The 22,875-nt window shown below is 41.2% G+C and overlaps 1 protein-coding gene across 5 annotated transcripts in view; it reads right to left on the bottom strand.

Annotated features, from left to right (window-relative positions):
* SORCS1 (sortilin related VPS10 domain containing receptor 1) overlaps window positions 1-22,875 on the bottom strand; it is a 495,497-nt gene that overhangs the window by 150,230 nt on the left and 322,392 nt on the right. For all 5 annotated transcript variants that reach the window (XM_041746197.1, XM_041746198.1, XM_041746200.1 and 2 more), the window contains exon 5: window positions 12,367-12,440. In XM_041746197.1, coding sequence (XP_041602131.1) covers window positions 12,367-12,440 — 74 coding nt within the window. The remainder of the gene's footprint in view (window positions 1-12,366; window positions 12,441-22,875) is intronic.

Raw genomic sequence — 22,875 nt, 5'->3', positions numbered from 1 at the left:
AAAAGTACTACAAGTAGGAAAGTGACCTTTTCTTTCAATTTTTCCTAAATCATTGTCACTACATGGAATGGATGGATCACGTCATTTTATCATGTAAAAGCAGGTTTAAAACTACTGTAGCATTTCAGTTGCTGTAAGTTTGTGATTCATAGGTTTCAATAATCACAACAAAGAAAGCTATTCTAAAATAGATAATATTGGAAAAGTGGCTCTTATTATTGAGATATTCTCACTATTTGTGTAGAAATAGAAAACAATGTGGACAGCCAGGAATTTTACTAATTCTAGGCTGCCCTGGTCACTATAGGAAGAGCCTGATTGCAGCTGACAACATAAATATGTTGGCCTAGGAACTGATGCAGTGTGAGGGTGAATGGGAAGGTGTGGCTGATGTGGCTGTACGCTCCATCTGCCTTGGGTTCCTCTCTCTTAGGCAACTTATTTTCCTTGGCTACTGAATTACTCAGGAAGGCTAACTGCTCATAAGAGGCACATTCTAGAAGAGCTAGTTTGTTCCCTGGGTTAGTGATGCAGAAGCTATCCCAGGCACATAAATATTCTAACAAGTTTCATCCTGTCACAAGAGAGTCACAAAATTGCTCTGTTCAGCACATGATAATGGCTCTGTAATTCAATTATTGGTAGAATTTGTCTTCTGGTATTTATCTGCCTTAAACTTTGGGCACTCATGGAAAACCCTTTACCATAAATTTCATCAGTGCTGCAGCAGGTTCTGTCCTATACCTCAGGGTACATCTTGCCATGCCTGTGAAAACCTTGACAGCTTTCTCTAAATTATGGAATTGCTTTGTTTAGGGATGTTCATGTTTAAAGTGCCAGAGCCAAACAATAAAAAACAGTGGGACAGATCCATTCCCTCTGGTTATTTTCTTTAGAGAATGAGAGATCCTGACAGACAGATAGAAGACAAAGTTCATTCTCAATCCAAAAGGTTATTTTCAGCCATTTATCTAGAATTATGTAGAAGGGATTCCTGCAACTCATAGGAGGTCAGATGTGATAGCCTTAAAGTTTTCTAAGAATCCTGATAACATTTTTAACACATTCATGAAAACATCTGGGCTGGTCATATATATGGATTCACTAGTCTCAGAGTTGGTGTTAGGATCTTCCTCTGCCCACTCCGCCTCTCCTTCTTATCTAGTCAAATAAGCCAATTTCTGGGTCTTCTCTACCACTGTTTAGAATTTATCATCCCATATCTCATCAGTTACCTACTAAGACAACCTTATCTAATCTTTGATTTGAAAAGTAGATATCTATGGTTACCTCAATCCCCATATTCATTTTCCAATTTTCACATATTCAATAGATATTTACTGAGCACCTAGTCAATTTCAAAATGTTCATTTTTTTTTTCTATTTGAACATTTCTTAAATCAGTATAATCATCAAAATAATAAAGTTTAGGGATCCCTGGGTGGCGCAGCGGTTTAGCGCTTGCCTTTGGCCCAGGGCGCGATCCTGGAGACCCGGGATCGAACCCCACGTCGGGCTCCCGGTACATGGAGCCTGCTTCTCCCTCTGCCTGTGTCTCTGCCTCTCTCTCTCTCTCTCTCTCTCTCTCTCTCTGTGTGTGTGTGTGTGACTATCATAAATAAATAATAAAAAAAAAAATCTAAAAAAAAAAAAAATAAATAAAGTTTAACTGGCAGGGTTTTTTTGGAGAATACACAAAATAAAGGTGTATCTTCATTCAATGGGATTTTAGAGTTGATGATATATGGTATGTGCCAGGCAGTGTTCTAGGTATTTCACTGTACTAGCTCTTTGATCAATTTTTTTTTCATCTTTGTCCTATCAACAGACAAGTCCCTCTCCTTAGAAACCATTCCCCAGGAACACTGCTATCATAATTTAATATGGATATGTATTTGTGCAACGATCTTCTTTTTCCTTCTCCTCCTTCCACTTCTCAGTGTTTCAGCATGTGTTAATAGAGGTTGACCTTACATCTCAGTGTTCTGAATATAAAAAGGGGAAGCATGGCTCAGCTAGAAGAGGATTACCACTTAGAAACCATGTGACATATGCAAATTTTATTCATCTTTTTGGGGAGGCATTAATCCTGTTTTAAATTATTTGGGAGACAATCCCATTATTGTAGGTTGAAGCATAATTGTGTTTTTGTTTTTATTTGGAGATTATATATGGTTTTACAAGGTGCACCAGGTACCAAGTTTTCAAAGGGTAGACTGTAGTGATCTTGTACTGGATCAGCTTGGACAACCTACAATTGTATTTGTTTCAAAGTAGAGTCTCCATTTGTTTCAAAGTAGAACTGACCAAAAAGAAATACATGTGAGGAGTGGAAGACAGGAGAGGAACAGCAGCCAGTTCACTCTGAAGGCAAGGTGTCGAGAGGCAGTGACAAAGTGCTGGCAGATCTCTGTCTTTGCTCTTCCCTTCCCAACTCTGTGTCTGCCTCCTCTTCCAGGCTGCAGTCTTGTGCCCTCAGGCTGCAAGCCAGATGGAGGGCTGCAAACTCAGATGGGGGGAGGCGGGGTTCCACTGTAGTCCCATCTCAGCAGCTGCAAACCCCTTGAGGGTAAGGGCTTCTCTTAACGCATACTGTTTCCAGTATGTTCTTACAGCCAGGAGTTAGATCTAAAAATTACTCAATTGATATAGATTAAATGAACTGAGTAAGAAGGGCTTTTAGGTAATCAAGAAGCTATAAAATTAAACACTGCATTGATTTATTCATTGTTCCTGATTCTGGGGCAGTAGAAAGGTAAAATATGTGTTTGCATTAAAAATTCCCATCTGAGGGGCAGCTGGGTGGCTCAGTTGGCTAAGCACCCGACTCTTGATTTCAGCTCAGGTCAGGATTTCAGGGTCGTGAGATGGAGCCCTGTGTGGGGCTCCTTACTGGGCATGAAGACTGCTTGATATTCTCTCGCCATCTGCCCTTCCCCCCACCACTTGCATGTGCTCTCTCTCAAAAAAAAATTCCCATTGAAAATATAAATTGTGACATGGGATATCAGAATGAGATGATTTCCATATTCCTGAAATGAATGCCCAATTCTTCCTTATTAACTGTCACTTAAAAAGGACTATATCTTCATCATGTACTGCACGTGTCTAGAGTTGAACCCGAGTTCCCATTTTAATCCTGACAAGTAGATAAGGAAGACCAGGGGATCTCTGGGTGGCTCAGCGGTTTGGCCCCTGCCTTTGGCCCAGGGTGTGATCCTGGAGACCTGGGATCGAGTCTTGCGTCGGGCTCCCTGCGTGGAGCCTGCTTCTCCCTCTGCCTGTGTCTCTGCCTCTCTGTGTGTGTGTGTCTCTCTCATGAATAAATAAATAAAATCTTTAAAAAAAAAAGATAAGGAAGACCACACGATGACTGATACACAGATGAAGACAGTAAGGTTTAAAGATGCTAATTAAATAGCTTATTGTCACACCCCTTGAAAACAGGATTCTAACAAAGTCATTCTGACTCCAGAGCTTTCACTGTTGAACACTAAACACCATCTCTTACTGGCTTGAAGCAACACACAAAGGTGACCTATGACTAAATGAGCAAGAGAAATAACATACTCAGGTGCTGTATAAACCCACAGGCTCCTGAACTTGAAGGCTAAGTGAGGTCTGATCTAGGGCATAAGTCAATTTCTCTTAATATTCTTCTAAATTAGGAAACCATGACGAGGAGGATTTTTTTTCCTGTCTCTCTTGTGCTCCTTCACTGCCATTCCCTGCACTCTGCTATCACAGCAGTTGTTAGTGGGAACCTGGAGAAGTGACTGAGTCTCAGCCGCTCGCAGATGGAGGAGCTGCAGCCCATGGAGACAGGAAATCATCAAGATAAGGAGGACAGGGATCAATGATGGCCATTAGTGAATGAAGGCTATGGGAAAAGCGATGGGCTCACACGCTGTAGCACGGGGAATTTAACTTAATTTGTAGGGAAAATTCGATCATCATAGGGAGAGATTACTAAGTGGAGGAAAGTGCAAGCGGATTAGAAAATCGCGCTCACGGGGAGATCATTAACAGAAAGAAAAAAAGTATAAAACATCAGGCCTCTCAAGGATAATGAAAATTCTCTTATCTAGCATGCGCAGCACAGGGACAAGAAATGCCCCGGTGCAGCTCCAGGGATGTGATCTGAGGAATGAGTTCCCACCACTTCTCCCTGCTTCTGACCCCAACCACAGGCATGAGTTCAGCTCACAGGATAGGGGGCCAGGAACAAGAGAAGACTGTCTGGGAGAAAGAGGGAGAGTGTTAAGAGAACAGGCAATCAAGTCAATACTCTGAAGAAAGGCAGGTCCAGGGTTCTTCCCCTGAACTCCATGCTCTTAGCTGTGTAAAGGATCTGCCAGTTGGGACACTCTGGGCAGCAGTCACTTTGTCCTTGCTTACATGGATCTCATTACCATTAGGACAGCCTCTTGGGTTAATCAACTGCCTACTGCATAAAAAAGTGTTCCTTTTACTGATGTAGAGTTCTTCCCCTTCAATATACCCTTAGATGGGCTGGGAGTCTAACCTTTTTCATACTTGAAAGAAAGATAGGTCATCTACTAATGGCTCTCTGATGTGACAAGCAAAGTCCATTCAAGATGTGTTTCACTCTGAATGTGTATGTGGGCTTATGTGTGTGCATGTACATACATGTGCATATGCGATGAATTTCAGTACTGTGTGTGTGTGTGTGTGCATACACCAAGTGTCTACTGTTCCATTTACTGTCATACAGATGATAGAAAGATATTAAAGACAGGTCCTTAAGGAATTATCTATTAGCGAGAGAGGAAGTGAGGAAATAAAAAGATATGCAGAACATACTAAGTGCTAAGTTATCTAATAATAATTATGATAATATGTCATTTTTTCATTCTCAAAAAGTGCCTTGTAAGAAAGAAACTGAAGCTCAGGCAGGTGAATTAGTTTCTCAAGATTACCCAATTAGTAAAGAGCAAAGCTGGAATCTGAAACTCAACATGCTGACTCTCAGCCTGTGCTCTTTCCACCAATCATATATATAGACTTACAGTATAACACATGTAGGTTTTGATGCACTGAGTTTTATTTGTGACATAAGCACATTTAAATTCAAAGAAAGAGATTCTTTTTGCCTACAAAAACAAGAAGCATGAATTGAAGAAGGTTCCAAGGGTAAAGGCCATAAAGATCCACTACTGGGATCCTAATAATGGCAAAGATCCTCATCCATTGTCTTTGTGGTCAAAACCAAAACTATCCTAACACATAGTAATTGCTAAAATTTAATCTCTGCTAAAAAACAAAATAAGGACAGTTTATTCCCAGGTAGGAGTATTTATCAATAATCATAGAGATGTATAGACTGGTTCATAGACCAGTGCTTCGAATTATTTACCTGGCCTTAAAAAACATTTATCTGGTCTTTTGGGGATTTAGCATATAGAATTAGGAGTATGGGGTGGGAGAGGTCAAAAAACTGTGCACTCAAAGTCAGGTGGCAAGAATCTAGTTATGTTCTGACTCGTTATGCTGTAAGCAATGAGGAATCTCATTGCAATGTTTGATCAGGGAAATGTTTGATCAGGGAAATGCTTACAAGACTCCTGAGGCAGTGGTATATGAGGAGAGGAGGGCTTTTTCACTATCCCTAATGAGCCAGGGTAATGCGAAGGAGAACAGAAGAGGAAGTGGGCAGGTGTAACTTCACAGAGGTAGGAGTGATGGGGATTAGAAACATGACATTTGAGATGAAGTAAGAGAACAGAGATGAATATGGTTCAAGTGCTAAGGGTGGGACACAGGGTATACAGAAATACAGAAGCCTATAAATAAAAATCTGATTCTGAAGAGTGTGAGATATTCTACTCCCAGCTCAGCATAAAATCGAAAGCTAGTGATGGTGTTTGTTGAGAAGTTCACTGCAAATAAAGGGAATACCTGCTTTAGAGCTTTAAGTGAAGAATGAAGCAGAGTATCTTCAAAATTCAAAAAAACAGCCTTACTCCCTTCCAATTACAGTACACCTAATTTTCTAGTTATTTTGGTAATGTAGAATTTTACATTTTTATTCTACTTCACTAGTTTATTCTATTCTATTTATTTTATTTTTGTAATATCATTAGACTCCAACCCTTTTCCAAGGAAGGAAACATGGGGAAGGAAAAGTGCAGAAGATTCCCTTGTGGAATCCATTACAACTATCTGGGGGAAGAGAAAAGAATTACAGATAGTTCACACCACACCCTCTATGTCCCTTTGGTGTGAATGGCTTAGAAGTCTTGAAGGTGCCATGCTCAATGGCCAGCACATCTGAAGGAGGAAGAAGAAAGGTCACAGACCTGTTGTATATACAACAAACTACCAAACAACAAGGAAAAAAAAACAGAACAAAACAAACACCTCTCACTGGCCCAGCAGCAATATTCAACGAGGACTTGAGGAGCAGTGGTAGCAGTATGAGTCAGAAACAGAGAGAGAAATTGCCTTAAGTTCTGAAGTGTTTTCTGGCATGGTCAGATAACACCAGCCAAAGTTTATAGATCTGTGTCTTCTGCCTGAGGTTAGGTGAGAAAACACGGGAGAGGGATGACAGGCCAGGTATAGAGACAAATGGGACTTTAATGACTGGGCATAGGGCCCAATGGGAGTGAGGCCAAAGGAAATAAATGCCTGCTAACATAACAGTTCTGAGGAAGAAGAAAGCTCTGTGGAGCAGGGTCCTCAGCAGAGCTTCAAGAAAGCTGGTGCTCAAGCCAGGCTTTCTTGGTCCCTAGCACAGTGGGGCTTGTGAAGGTACACGGAGGCACTATGGTGTAATTAAACAACACAGTCTCTTCAGCTAGTCATATCCGGGTTTAAATTCCATCACCATAGCTGATGAGCACATAGCATTAGTCAGGATTATTTAACCTCTCAGGATTTTACTTTCTTACTGATCTTCTTCTTCTGGAGTAAACCTGGGAAAAGACCTGCTGTTAGAGATCACCAGGAAGAAAGCCTGCCTGAGGGTAAAGCTACCACCAAGGAGGGCAGAGTTGACATATCAAGACAGATCAACTCACTGAGCAACCGAAATGAGTGGAGACTGGATAAAGTTGGACCTTTTGACTTTCTAGATACATGAGTTAATACCTCTTTTAAAAAACCTTTTTCTTTTTTGTTAACCAGGTTGCATTTTTCTATTACAGATAAAAAGTTTTGATGACTAAATTACTTCAGGTCATTGATTTGAGGATTGACTAAAACAGCGAATGCAAGGCGCTTAGCATAGGGGTTGGCACACAGTAAGTGTTCAATAAATGGGACCTCTCAAAGATACGGAAGGGAGAGTTATTCATATTGGCTGGCACTGAATCATGGGAATGAATGATAATGTGTAAACATGCTCAGAAGCACTGAGTATGGACTTGCAAGTATTCTTGTACCTCTCCACTGCACAATACAGCTGTCACATGCCTGAAACAAGACTGGCATTCTACAATACAACAGTTCATTGTTGAGTCAACTCTTAATTTTCTGTGTGTGAATTAGTCACAGAAAATATATAATCACCATTCAGTTGTCCCTACTTCCAGCCAGTCCCCCTATATGTCAGAACAACATAATCAATAAGGTAAGTCTGAACCTATTTTTAATTAAGTGAAACAGCTCTAAGGTTGCCTTGTCTTTTGCATAGATAATAGATTGCTGAGAGGTTTATAATGAAAACTGCCTTCCATTGCTTTGTTCAAAAGTTGAAACAGATCCCAAAAAGGCCACATTCAGCAACTGCTAATAGTGAATTTGGTTTTTGGCAGGACCTTCCCTTATTCAAATATTTTGGATACCACTGATCATCCAACTCTATGCCCTTGTCAAAGTCAAAGCAACACCTTGGCTCTTATCTATTGAACTGTTAAACTAACAGCTATTATTGGGAGATGCAGGTCAAAAATAAATCTTAAATATAGAGCTGATTTTTACTATTGCAAGCAAGGGCCATGGGCCCAGACAGACCAAGTTTCAAAACTTGGCTGTATCATGCATTATGTATGTTATGTTGGATAAAATACTTCACTTTTCTATTTTATCAGATTGAGGCTAAGAATCCCTATCTCACAATCTTGTTATAAGGATCAAAGGACATGATTTATCAGGTGCCCAGATCATTCTATAACTTAATAGAAATCCCCATTATGGAATTTTATTTTGCTGACACTTGGTTCTCCCATCTGTACTTTTTTTCCCTAATGAAAATCTATTCTCCCTTTTTATGATAACAGAATCCTGTTTTCTCCTTCTCAGTAATCATCTCTCCCCTAACCTTGAACCATGCGGTTGGACTAGGACTCAACCTCATCTCCTATTTCAATTCCTTGACCTACATGAGTAGTCTACCACCTTCTACAGCCTTGACCACTCGGATTCAATCTCTGGAAATATAAGGAAAGAGGCAGGTTGGTTTTATGGGGCTTCTAAACTGTTAGAAAGTGGACTAAAGCTGATAATGTCCATCATTGCCACAAATGAGAAAACCAACCTGAGGACAAAGCCAAGAAGTGGGAAAACAAAACTAATAGATATAGAAGGTCAGCCACTATTAAGAATATTATTACTATTAGTCAATGGGCATTTAATACAATTCTTAGGTTCCAGTCATGTAAACACTTCACGAGAAACATCTCATTTAATGAAGTAGGTATTAATTATCTTCACATCACAGAAGCGAGAAAAACAACAACTGAGGTACATAGGAGTAACTTCTCTGTGATCCCTTACTGAGTAAATGGTAAAGCTGGACTCACACCTCAGTATCTCTGAGCCCCTTAATCTCCAGGCTTTAATTCCAGTGTAACTGATCTCTGACATAATAAAGAACAAGACTGCTATCACAGTCAAATAAAAAGGACACCTACTCTATTAAGTGTAATATTGTACTAAGATGTGTTTTATAAACTGCTATATAGACATGTAAATCGGTTTTAAAGACAATATGAACTCCTTGGAGGAAAGTTCATATTTATGTTAATTGTGGCAGTGCTAACAGCAACCACTGTGATAATAAGAATAAGCTCTTATGTTCCATAGTTATTTTCCAATTGCCATCGACTACTTTCAGAGATGGCATTGCTATTGCCACCCAAGTAGGTATTTCTCAAGTGGACTAGGTGATAAGGAAAAGACAGGAATTCTTCTTCATTTTTCTCTATGGAAAATGCTATGTTATTACCCAGAGTCACTTACACCAGAAAATTTATCACTAGAAAAGTTGCCTCCATCCTTCCACACCCCCACAACCAGGCTCCAAGCAAAAATTATTAAAGGGGGCCTCTTTTAATTAAGCTTGCTGAGTAATCCTAGATAGCCCCATAGTTCCTGTGTAATTTGAAGCAATTGGTTTCCAGGAGTGAGTCTAATAAATATTGCTTTGACTGACATCTTTGCTGCCAGCCTCAGGAAGTTGCTCAGTCAGAAATACAGACCATGTGGCCAGAGATCAAGAGATTTTTATCAACAGTTATGTGTACTGTGCAATTTACAAGGTCTCATGCCTCTCTGGAAAAACTAACAGAGCTTAAAGAACCCACGGGGGCCATCTGCCAAGCCCAGTTGGAGAGAGACTCATGCAGGCTTGGTGGCCAAAAGAGCTTCGGGTTTTCTCTACTCATCTGCCTGAATGGGTTGGATTTCCAGTGGCTCACAACTCCAGCCCAGAAATAAAGGCCAAGAGGCAGAGGCAATGGAGTCCATTGATTTAGCAGAGCATGGACCTTGGAGCCAGACTGCCTGCATTTGAATCCTGGCTCTGCTATTTTCCGGCTGTGTGACCTTGGCTAAATTAGTTAACCTCTCCATGCCATAAGTTTCCCATCTGTGAATGATGATAATGCAAGGCTTACTTCATTAAATTGTTAGGGGAATTAAATGGCTTAAGTTTGAATCATGCTTATCACAATGTCAGGGGCTTGAATGGGGGAAGATGTGTCTCTCTGTTCCCAAAGGTAGAAGGAGGGGCATTATTTATTTTATTTAACAGACAGATTAATCAGAATTCATCCACAATCATTTTTATAAAGATAAAGATATTAGGACATTTGGTTACAAGGGCTTTGCTAATCAGGCTTTCAGATAAAAGACCCCTACTCAAAGAATAGATAAGAATGGAAGCAATTAGCATTGGCCAAAGCAAGGATGAGGTCTGTTCACTTCATAATGCTGTGTATAAATAAGACCATTAGTGAGCTACAAAATATTGTGTACCATGTACACTTACAGGGAAAATATTCTCATCTCAATTTTGTTTTTTGTTTTTTTTTTTTTTTTTGGTCCATCTTTTTAGTTAACATTTTTCTTTGTTTCTGTTGGGAAGAGCACATGTCCATCTAGTCCTCTGTGAAGTGGAATTTTCTACTTTCCTTGGCTGTGTCCACAGGCAATTTCAAGTCACTTGGAAGCAGAACTTGAAAGACTGGCCCCTTACACTTTCTCACTGGCAAACTATCCACTCCATTTCCAGGTTAAAGAAGGTGGACCTCATTCATTTATTTTAGCCCTTCATTTGTTTATTTTCTGAAGCCTTTCTTTGCACACATTGCACCAAGTAAAGACAGAATGAGAAAACAAAAACAGAAACAAAAAACATGGCCCCTCTTTCCAAAGAGTGACTTTATAATTTATGGGCAAAATATACAGAGATGCAAGGTGTCACATGAATAAGTGACAGGATGAGCAAGAGAGAAAGAGAAGAAATGTTGACCAAAGATGGGAGATTCAGTGACAGCTAGAGTGGAATTCCTAGAGAAGGAACAGGCTAAACCCCGGGAGAAAGGCTCAAGCCAACGCTGAGCAAAAACAGCAGTAGGAAAGAGGTGAACAGCTTCTGTGCAACAAAAGCCTTCTTGAGTTATAAATGTCTCTTTCTGATGGGAGAAAATAAGGCATCTTTCCATATAGAATTCTCTGTGTGTTATCTTTGAGCCCATTTGTTTGCAAATGACTTGTCCTTTACTTTTTTGGGCAGTTTCACCAGCATTTTAAGACACTCTTCTAATGCAGTTTCTCTGGCTTTCTACTCCCATGGGGGTTTTTAGGGCAGCGCTTGAAAATAAGAAATATGAAAATGCATTCCTCTTAGAAGTGAGAGAATTGGGATAGGTGTGGGAAGCTATCAGGGGCCTGTAAGTCCAAAGGCACATAAGAGGCGATGTGATTTCAGGAGGAGTAAAGGGGAGACACTTTTCAGAGTTGCGGGGAGCCTACTGGCCCCTAAAAACTCAGGGTTCCAATGATTCTGAATGATATGGACATGAGATATTGAAACCTTTGTTGGAGCTAGTTCTTATAGTACTGTTTACACCAGCAAAAGTCTAGAAACAACCTAATGTCCTTTCCATGGGCAGATTAGGTCAAGGAAGGTAGAGTCATATGTTTCGGTAAGGGTTAGGCTCTAAATTCAAAAGGGAATGATAGGTACAGTCAAAATTACACTAGAATGCTTCTTACTTTGTTCTTACTGTCCCAGGATCTAGGCCTTTGGAAACTCAAAAACCCAAAGGAACTTATATTATTCCCTTTCTTTTCAGCTGTGGCTATGGGTTCCCATGGAAGGAAGCCACGTCTAGTTTAAATGGGGGGGTGGGCCCAGGTGGTAAAGAAAAGAAAGAATATTACTTTCTTTGCTTCTTTCTTTCTTTTGCTGCTCCTCTGTTGCTCTCTCCCATGTGCAGACACAGCAAGAAGGCAGCCCTCTGCAATATCCTGTACTATCCTCTGAAACATCTTGCAATATCCTTTGAAATATCCTGGTCTTCACCAGGAACTGAATCTGCCAGCACCCTGACCTTGGACTTCCTTGGCCTCAAGAACCATGAAAAATAAATGTGTCGTTTATGCTGCCAACTCTATGGTATTGTGATATAGCAATCCAACCTAAGGAAAAAAATATGTTTGGTAATACATAGAACATTTATGGAAAGAAATAAGAAACTAAGAATGCTGGTTGTGCCCCAATGAGGAGACGTGAAATCAAGGAATGGGGGGAAGATCTACTTTTAGACTAGTAAGATCTACTTATCTACACTGAAAACCCTTATTTTAACTTGTAAGATATGTAACAGTGTCTGTTTTACAAGTCCCATCAAAATATAACAAAACAAAGCCCTTGTTACAAAGCCCTTGTTGTTCACTGTTCTACAGGATCTATTTTGGGTTTACTGAGTAATCTGTGGCACAGCTTTAACATTTCCTTGAAATACTGACTATTCCAATATCACATCCTGCCCTAGGGCAATGTGGGCGTATCTCAATAAGGACAGACCTCACATGACACATCTGGGTGAGGAAAAGACCCCAATGCTCATTTACTAGGTGATCTCTTAGTGGGGTACAAAATAAAATGAGACTTACCAGTAGAACCTGTTTGGTACGACCCCTTCCTGGATAAGCTGCCACCTTCTCCCAAATTCAGCAGAGCTGTATAACTGTAGAGAAGAGAAGTTACTTAGCATCATGACCCCATGGCACACCAAATATACAAATATTAGTTCACTGGATCAATAACAACAAATAACAACAGCAATAGTATCTATCATTTGTTGAGCACCTGCCATATGCCAAGAGAATGATCCAAATATCATCACTACTCCTCACATCCATTTTGCAAGGTAGATGTTAGTATCTCCACTTTACAGCTGAGAAAGCTGAAGTTCAGGAAGATGTGATTTGCTGGAAATCATATACCCTCTAAACATTAGAATGAGTGGGGATTCATCCCCTTTTCTACTTGGTAACAAAGTCATCAGCACCACTTGACCTATCATATGCAGATCATTGTGCAGAATATAAAGAAGTGCAAACTGGAGATGTGGCTCTCGAGGAGTAGACAGTATAACCTGAACTAAAATAATGAGAAATGCACGTGGCCACAAGTGACAGAGGAATGCCAAGGAAGGAGAATCAGAAGTCAGAGAGGGATGCTTCACAGATGTGTGCAGATTCAGCTGAGATCTGAATGAATGGCAGCATTCACACCAACAAAAATGGGACAGGCATTACAAGAGGAGCAACGTGGGCCCGAGGGGTTAGATACACAGGGATGGTATACAAATAATCCTGGCTCATCTAAAGAAGTGTAGATTGGAAATGTGGGAGGCAGCTTGGAAAAAGGCTTTCAAAAACAAGTTAGGGAGACAGAACTGATCCTGCAGTCCAGAGGAGCCAGTGTTGGTCGTTCCAACAACAGCCAGAGAAGCTTCAGGCCATTCCAGCAGCCCACATGGACTACACCTTCTCTGTGATCCAAGTGCTTCTTATGCGTTATTTCATCTCATCCACACCCCATCCCCATGATGATATCTGAAGTTATTTTACAGAGGGCTCTACAGCTGTTAAGAGTTAAATCCACATGTGACATTGCTTTGGTACTCTCCAAGGGCAATGGTCATGAGACAGGGTTTAATGCTCCACATGTGGAGCATGTGTGTGTGTGTGTGTGTGTGTGTATGTGTGTGTGTGTGTGTTTTCTCAATGTCTTTTTTAATTGATCCCCCTAGGCTTGGATTCAGAATCTCTGGACCAGTCAAGTATGTCCCATGATATTTGTTTTTATCCTCTTCAAGGGGCTGCTTTGTTATTTGTGAGCATCCAGAAGGCCCTCAAGCAGTAGGTGTATCAAACAATCCAGTACCGTCCAAACATGATTCTTCTTTTACATCCTGCTCTTTATCATGGCTCATTCCACATCTCTGCTGTTCTCCAATAATCTTTACAACTCCATGGAAGTGTCCTCTGATGGCAGCCTGGAGATTCCTGGGGCTCCAGGTATTCTGGTTCCCATGGGCTACTGGCTACTGATTTGATAAATATCATTTGGAACATCTCCTTTCTATGTGCCTGGTCTATAGCCCACTGACGCCTCCAATCTTCCCCCAGTGCATTCACCAAATCCCACAGTGAATGGATAATGAGTCATACCGTACTGAGTACCATGATTACCCAGCCTTGTCCTCTCTCCAGCTCCAGCACTCAGTAAAGGGTCAAATGACTCACCAAGTGATTCGCCAAGGTTGCAGATGTGCTGGGCATAGGAACAGGTCAGCTCAAGTGAGTATTTACCAATCCTTGAAAGATGCTACCTAACAACATTGTGTCCAATTGGATTAAAACATGTTCTGAAGCCAATTTTTTTTTTCAAAGCTGAAATATGTGATTACTAAGCAAGCAGCTTAATTGGCTCTAACTACACAGTATTTGGGCATTTGGTCAAGGAGAATTCATGGCTTTTTCTTTCAAGTCTTACTATTTTTGTCTTCTTCATCATGCCTGGGTACATTTTATGCTTGATTCCTCTTAAGAGTGCCAAGGAGAGATGGGGAGGCAGTTCCTCTCACAGAGATAACAGAGGATGAGACAACTCACTCCCTCTTAACTCAGAACCCAAGCATCCAGAGCATGCACATCTTGCTTCTTATTCACTAGCATGTCCTAAACTCCTGGCATTTGAATACAGAGACTTGTAGAACAACAGCAAGCACCCAGTCTGGGAGGGTCGGCTTCTCGAAACTCTCCCCTTGCTCTAACTTTTTTTAAGCCCAGAGCTGTACTTCTTCCCATGAGTTTAAAGAGAATAGAGTTCACACCATTCTGTGTGCCTATGTCTATATATAAATGTATGTTAATATCTATATTTATATATGAAGATTTATGCAAATGTAACAGAATCAGGATGGCTTGATATAATAACAATTCTGTGCATGAGGCTGGACTCATATATCTTGAAAATCAAATATTAACTCTGAGGGCTCATATGGTGACATCAAGGAACTCAATCCCTGCCCCCACACAGCATTTATCTTTGGGAGGAATTACTAGGTGCCAGCATGTGTGTGTGTGTGTGTGTGTGTGTGTGTGTGTGTGTGTGTGTTTTCTCAATGTCTTTTTTAATTGATCCCCCTAGGCTTGGATTCAGAATCTCTGGACCAGTCAAGTATGTCCCATGATATTTGTTTTTATCCTCTTCAAGGGGCTGCTTTGTTATTTGTGAGCATCCAGAGGGCCCTCAAGCAGTAGGTGTATCAAACAATCCAATAAACCAAGCCTCTCTCATTCTACTCGGTGACATTCTTTTCAGTTTTCTCTCTTAAAAGGTATCTCTTGGTGCTGGTGAACTCACCTCACTTTCTCATTCACACCTGAGCAGACTTCCTGTGCTGTCTGCACTGGTATTACCCACTCTGGCTGAGGTGGCTTCAAGACTTGCCAGTCTTCTTTTTTTTTAGGTCCAGAACAAAATATGCCTTTTCTATGAATCTTCTACATGCTAAAATTCCCAGTGGCCTCATTTTAGAAGATCTATGGTTCAACAGATGGTATCAAACTGCAGGCCACATATTTATACTTAATTTTCTTAGTAACTTTCCAAGAGAGCCATCTATGAATGCAAGGCAGATATTTCTTCCTATCTAAAGTCACTCGAAAATATCTGAGACTACTCCCTGCCCCTTTAATGAGACTATAAAGCTTACAGGGATGGCGAATTATTTCCTTCTAGAAAGAAGCTAGAACATAATAGATGGGCAAGGGGGAAAAAGTATCAATTTTGTGACATACAAATTCCCTAGTGATGATTCTGTCTAGTAAAGTATCCAGGTTTCCCAATGGGTGGACAACGGTAACTTATCAGAGGATTATGTTTTATTTCCATGGGTCCATAGTAGAAGCCTATTCCTAAGAAACAAATGAACAAACAAGAGCTTTGATACTTTGATAAATATCAGTACATTTGAAACTTCCAAACATTTGGAAGCAGGGTCCCCCATATCTACCCTTGGCCAAAGTTGCTCTGTTTACACCACCTACTATTTCAAATATTTTCCCCTTATTGTCCAGCCTAGGGTCATACCTAAAGGAGAAAACAGGAACTCACAGTCACTCAAGCTAATGTGTTAATTAAACCTTCAGAGTCTGACAGCAAAGTTCTCCACAAAGAAGAGAAAAGGATCAAAGCCTTTTACCCAATGACACTGTCTCAGCCGCCAGTAGAAGGCTTTTCTTGCAAAATGAGTCAATGTCCTTTAATAAAAATCACAGAGTTGGCAGCACCTAAATAAGATTTATTTCCCTTTCTGTCTCTGGCTCTAAGGTTTCTTTTGACTGTCAGAACACAGACCTGAGAACTATCATTACTGTATGTCACATCAGAGAAAGCAGAGCAGCTTTCTCCAGCAATGCTAAAGAGGGGGGAAGGGGGAGAGAGAGAGAGAGAGAGAGAGAGAGAGAGAGAGAGATCAGGGAGAGGAAGATAGAAGATATGAATTAGTCTTAGGAGGGCAGCATTCATCTACTAACCTCTGCCATAAACCCCAAAATACCATTCTTGAAGGGTTTTTGGTATTGTTTTTATTGGACTGTGATACAAAATATTGGGGAACATTTTTGAAGGAGTAGAAATTTCAGAAAGGGAACAGGGAAAGGACTCGTTGCCTAAGAATGCAAGGCAGAAAGTCCTTCCTGTCTCAAATCATCCTAAACTATTGGAGACCACTTCCCTGCCTCAGTAAATAGAACATAATGAGCACAAACCCAATGCTCATCTATGCTCAAGATCTACTGTCAGCCTCAGGGCCTGACCCTCCACTCTGTCATTATGCTAGTCCCCGACTGTCAATACTTCTCCCTCCTGCCAGGCTCTTCTCCTGAATGGTCTCTCTGTTTCCTCCTTCTCCTCCCTCCCTCCCTCCCTCCCTCCCTCGCTCCCTCTTTCTTTCATTACTTATATTTTTTTCCTCCTTGAGACATCTCTCACATTGGCTTGTGTTCTTGCCATCTGCCTTTGTCTGCTCTAAGAAGAGTACAGATAAAAATACAGTTAATTGCAAAGGATGCAATGGCAAGGGTTAGTTTTGTTATGAGCTTTTAACCAGTTGTTCAGCCGTCCCTGGTACCATCCTCAGGAGGCTGCAGAGCTGCAAGCTGGATCAGGAGCACTGGCTCCGAGGGAGGGGAAATTGGGATGCCACTGGGAGACAAAGAGCTTGGGGGTGGGAAAGACTGAGATTCATCAGCCTTGCTCAGCATTCCTGATCCACAGCCAACTAGGACTGGGTGGGAGAAGGGAGGCACGAGAGCAGCTGTTGCTAATGCCCATTTTCCATCTTCTTCTCATTCACACGGTCGGTCGGTCGGTTGGTCGTTGAAACCCTAGCAGAGTAGCAACTTTCTTTGAAGAGAAATTCAGCTTCCTTGTGCTGATGGCAAGAGCTCATACTCATCACTGTCCCTGCAAAGTCATCTTAATGTTTCTAAATCAGATCAATGTAGCCCCTCTTTTAACATCAGACAGGTACACATTAGGGATTTTGTTCTTGGCTAGGAAGTTGGTACAAGGACACAATTTGGTAAAAAGAAGAGTGATAACACCTTTTAAACCTTTGTTTGATGGGACTGAATGCTTTCCCCACAAAGCTTCTCATGGAGACTTTCTCAGTCAGGAGGCAGGTCCCTGGGTTTCTGCCACACTGACTCCTTCGAGGCTGCCATATTGACAACACGTCCTGCCGTGGGCACTTTTCAGGATTGCCTGCTCTCTCCTCTTTGCTTCTTTGCCCTTAACATTTTAGAGGCAGGAGGCCTGCAAATTGCACTTCTTGAGAAGGCTGACAGAAAACCTTGCCAGTTTTATTTTACTTGCTCATCCTAATACTGCCCTGGAGGATGGCCTGGGTACAAAGCACTCATCTACCTCCTGATTCTCTAGTTCTCACTGCTGTTACTGATTCTTTTAAGGAAGAAAGAGATGCTACCTCGAGGACTTCAAATGAATCCCTAACACCAGGCTGGAAACACTGCAAATATCAAGCTCTTTCCTCCACCAGCTTCAACAAGAAGAAAGAGAATCCGTCCACAGAAATCCACGGTCTTCAGAAGTATGCTCTGATGCTCTGGTTCTATAGTACAGGAGAAGGCCTGAACTCACTCTAAGGGAAAAACACATCCTGTTGTACCTAAAACAATTTAATAAAACTTCATGAAGTGCTGGCCTGAGCACTTTTCTTTTCCTTGGCTGGTAGGTACAGGGATAGAAGGTGAGAGAACCATGATGGCCATCACAGACCAGCTCTCCCATCCCAAACAGAAGAAAATTCCTCAAAGAAAAAAAAAAAAAACAAGAAAAAAAGAAATAAAATTCCTCAAAGAAAAGGCTAGCTTATCAGGGAACATCACAGACAATATATAATAATAATGTGTCACATTTTGTTCAGAGTCCTATGGTGGCCTATGTAGGAGAGGAAAAGGTGGGTATCCAACAGAGCGTTCAAGGTAGACCTAGGAGTATACTTAAAATTCCTTAAGATAACTATGTGGAAAAAGATGTGTGCCAGAATGAATGGGTCGGTCTGAGCAAATAAACAGAGCAACAAAGCTTAGGGTAATGTTTTTCTTCTTTTGTGAATGGCAAGAGACCCAGCTTAACTGGCCTGCATGCAGAAAAGTGAAGCGGGAGCAGAGGCTATAAACAGAGCCTGCATCCAGGCAGGACAGATGCAATCCTACCAGAACTTATGGGGAGCTAATAGAGACTGGATCCAAATGTCACCAAGGTCCAAAGACAAGCATCAAGGCTGCGTATTCAGCCTTCGCTGATGGACAGTAAGCAGGAATGATGACACATCGCTGGCTTCATCAATTTCTCCTGTGGCTGGATTTGTCAAATCTGTCACTGGCCATTCCCCAGCTGTCACTGAAGTCTGTCACATGCCCCACAGTTGGGTCTGGCACTTTGAGGCAGGCTTGGGGGATTAGACATATGGAACTAGGGCTATCTGGGAAGAAGGGTCCACATGTGACCAAGGGCCACTTTCATCTGTGGATACTTCCCATGCACTCAGATCTGGAGGTACGTATAAAAAATTATCAGATGGATCCTGGTCTTAAAGATTATCTAATATAGATGGAGAAATAAATACAAGATAAATAAAATAATTGGAAGCTGAAATCGGATGTATGTTACCAATCTCTCCATATCAATGAGTAGCCCTCAATAGCCATATGATCATATCATTATGTAAATGCACAGATGATAAAGCTCAGCAGCTCTGAAACAGACCTGGAAGATAACTGGAACCATGCCTCTGTAAGATGGACGCATCAGGACTGTGAAGATGGGAGGGAGGAGAGACAGACTGGTGGGAAGGTGCCACAACAGTGTGGAGGAGAGGCGAGTGCCTGAATTAGCTAGAGCTGCTGGGTATGAGGAGGAGGGAAGGGGACATCATTAAAAAATATAAACAAACAGGGATGCCTGGGTGGGTCAGTGTTTGAGCATCTGCCTTTGGCTCAGGTCATGATCCTAGGGTCTGGGGACTGAGTCCCACATCAGGCTCCCTACTGGGAACCTGCTACTCCCTCTGCCTATGTCACTGCTTCTCTCTCTGTGTCTCTCATGAATATATATATATATATATATATATACATATATATATATATATATATAAATTTTATATTTAAAAATAAAAAAGAGGGGATCCCTGGGTGGCTCAGCGGTTTGGCGCCTGCCTTTGGCCCAGGGTGTGATCCTGGAGTCCCGGGATCAGATCCCACATCAGCCCCCGGCATGGAGCCTGCTTCTCCCTCTGCCTGTGTCTCTGCCTCTCTCTCTCTCTCTCTATCATAAATAACTAAACAAACAAATAAATCTTTATAAAAATAAAAAAGACATCTGACCAGAAGTGGGTCCCTTCTCCTAGGCAGGGTGAAATTTTACATGCAGACTCCATTCTATCACCTGGGATGTGGGGGTGCCTAGGAGCCAGACAGGGGTGCTTTTCCTCTGGCTCACAGATCCCCCACCCCTTGCTTCCTCTCTCTTGTGATCTTCAAACAACAGTCCTCCCTCTGCTGTGAAATCAGCTCCTGAAATGGGTACTGCAGCATCTGTCAGAGGGAAGAGTGGTAGGTGGGACAGGGAAGAGATTGTTACAGAAAAATGAAAAAAAAAAAAAAAGACAATTACAGAAAATTTAAAAATCACACTGATTTTCCTAGAGAGGCAAATGGCTTTTTTGCTTTTTGGTTTTTGGATTTATGGTACAATGAGGATGGACTGTGAAGACATTCAGACATAGGCTATAATATGGCTCTAGCAATCTCTTTACAGGCCATCTGAGAAAATTGTCTTAATTCCTTGAAGCCTCAGCCCCAAATGCTAAAGGGGCATAATACTATCTCTAATGTGTGCTCTAAGAATGAAGTTGAGGGGCACCTGGGTGGCTCAGTCAGTAAAGAATCTGCCTTTGGCTCACATCATGACCTCAAATTCCTGGGATTGAGCCCCAAGTCAGGCTCCCTGCTCTGTGAGGATTCTGCTTCTCCCTCTTCCTCTGTCGCTCCCCTTGCTTGTACTCCCTCTCTCTCTCAAATAAATAAATAAATAAATAAAATCTTAAAAAAATAAAGTTGAGCAATCGATGTAAAATGCCTTGCAGAATGCTTGCTACAGTGGTCAATTCTAGTACTCTCTCACTCATTTCTGTTATGTATTATTGCCTTTGGCATTCACTGACCTCAGACCTTGAGGGAGGAAGGAAGAAATGACAGGCAGAAGTAAACAACGACACTGCCCTCTTCTTCCAGACTTCCTGGAAGCAAGGGAGGGTCCTAGACAGAGCTTCCAATTTCCCAACCTCTAAGGCTAAATATTTTTTATCATGGTCTTTCCTAGAGCAACTGAAGCTGTTTGGCTTTGAATCTCAAGTCTTCTAGTCCTGGGTTATTTCCTCATCATGCCTGTAGTTGGATCAGCCAGGGAGGTGTTCGGGTTGAGCAAGTCAGGAGAGTGAGAGCCTCGAAGGTCTGTATTGGTGCCTTTTCCTTTGGTAATATTTTATATTAAGAATGTAATTCAGTAAAGGAACCTGGAAATTTTAGGAGGAAATGTGACTTCTGGTTTTTTTGCTCACCAGCTATGTGATCTTGGCCTCTGGGTCCCTTGGGGCAATGGCTGTGCCATTTGTAATTTGTATTTACAATATCCTGGTAGGAGACTGGACAAGAAAACATTTTTAGTTTTATTTTTTAAAACATGAAAACCATCAAGTCATAAATTCGCAAAACGTATTTACTCACAAGGCCAAGCCTTCTTCCTCCCAAAATCACTCTCCTTTTTGGCAACACCATTGCTTGCTACCACTCTTGTCATGGAGGAACTCAGAAATCCTAGCATTATTCGATTTCTAAAAGCCCCCTACTCCCCTTAGAGGCAGGTCTTTCCAGGTATCCCATGAGCTTTTTAAGAAGGAGATTCGTGTTCTCTTATGAGATCAAATGTCCTTCAAACTCTCCCAGATTAGTGCCTGGATTAAAAAGGTTTCATAATCCACTCAGACAAGTGCTAGTAGAGCAGATCAAAAGAGCTGGCTAAAGAGTTGTAAGCAAAAATATAACCCTCTTTCAAAGCTTAAATAGCTACCAAATAACATAATTGTGCCTGTTCAAACCTTAATCCCATTGACTTCTTTATAAAATGTCCACTTTTCCTTATTCTTGTAGCCCATTCCCTTCAAACTGTTAGGAACAGATAGATCAAGGTGTCCTAGGTTGCAAGTGAAAAATAATGATACAACCTGATGAAACAAAGTATCTAAGGTGAACAGAGGCTTCTCTTGTTTACATATGATGGCATTTCAGCTTGAGAGTGTTTTATAAACAAGCATTGGGGATGACATTTAGCAAGCTCCCTGGTTTCCACTCTAATTGCCAGTTTTGTACTTGGATACTTAAATTATTTACATATTCATGAGATTAGAAATCAGTTCTGACTTTGGAAAATTTCAAGCACATGGAAATCCTACCAAATCAGCATGGAATATAATGCTCCACATATTTCTTATAAATAACTGAGGGCTTTTTTACCTAATGTAGTGCCTTGGGGAAACAGGATGGCATTAGGTAGATATCAGTTTCCTAAGTGTGTGTGCTTGTGCAGAAATTATTTGAGTATCTCCAGGGGGCTGAATTTCAAGGATCTATTTATTTTTTATTTAAATCTTGCCCTTTTGACATTAAGGGGCTGCTAGGTCTATTCAGAGACAAACAGAGTTACTGTGAAGACAAATGCTTTAATATTTAATAGTTTACTGTTATTATAATCAATATTTTCTGAGTACTGTGTATTGGTTTTTCCTTTGCTTCATTCATTTTGGTTCCATGGTACCTTTTAGTAATTGAACGCTAAGAGGGGATTTGACATTGACTAAAACGTCTAGGACTTCGGGTGGGGACGACACTACCACTAAGGCAGCATTGTGCCTAAATTCAGCTATGCCACACCAGGTCAGCTATCCCTCAGGCCTTTGAAATAATGCATTAGCTGGCATCTCCACGATGCTTGCTCTGTACCAGGCTCTGTGTTAAGTGTTTCATGTATGCCATGTCTGCATCCTCACACCATTTTGTAATGCAGGTATTGTACACTTCATCGTTGGAGAACCAACAAAATGTCAGTGGCCTGCCAGAGGTCCCCCTAGCCACTGACAGGGCCTGACAGAGGAGAGAGCTCAAGCTCTTACCTGCCTTGCTGTATCACCTACCACCGGTGAGAAACCAATATGACTGAGTTTTGGAAAATGCTGACATTCCTTTTCTCAAGCAGTCAAAATCTCCCAGGGAATTCCCAGCATCCAAAGGTGCCATGATCAGTAATAGCCTTCTGTTAGGACCCAGTCAGGAGAAGTGCAAAAGATGAAAAAGGAACGAAGGGAAGTTGTTTTTTTTTTTTTTCCCCTCCTAAGAATGGACATGAAACTAAAAGTATTTTTTTAATTTACTTTCATGCAAGTTACTAAAATTCTATGGTATGCTATCAAACACACTGGCAGTATAATTTTCCTATTCTATCAATATATCATTTTAACTCAAAGT

Source organism: Vulpes lagopus, chromosome 2, assembly GCF_018345385.1.
Source record: "Vulpes lagopus strain Blue_001 chromosome 2, ASM1834538v1, whole genome shotgun sequence".
Classification (NCBI taxonomy): Eukaryota; Metazoa; Chordata; class Mammalia; order Carnivora; family Canidae; genus Vulpes; species Vulpes lagopus.
Note: the sequence above shows the minus strand (reverse complement) of the source record. Positions and strands in the feature narration are given on the sequence as shown.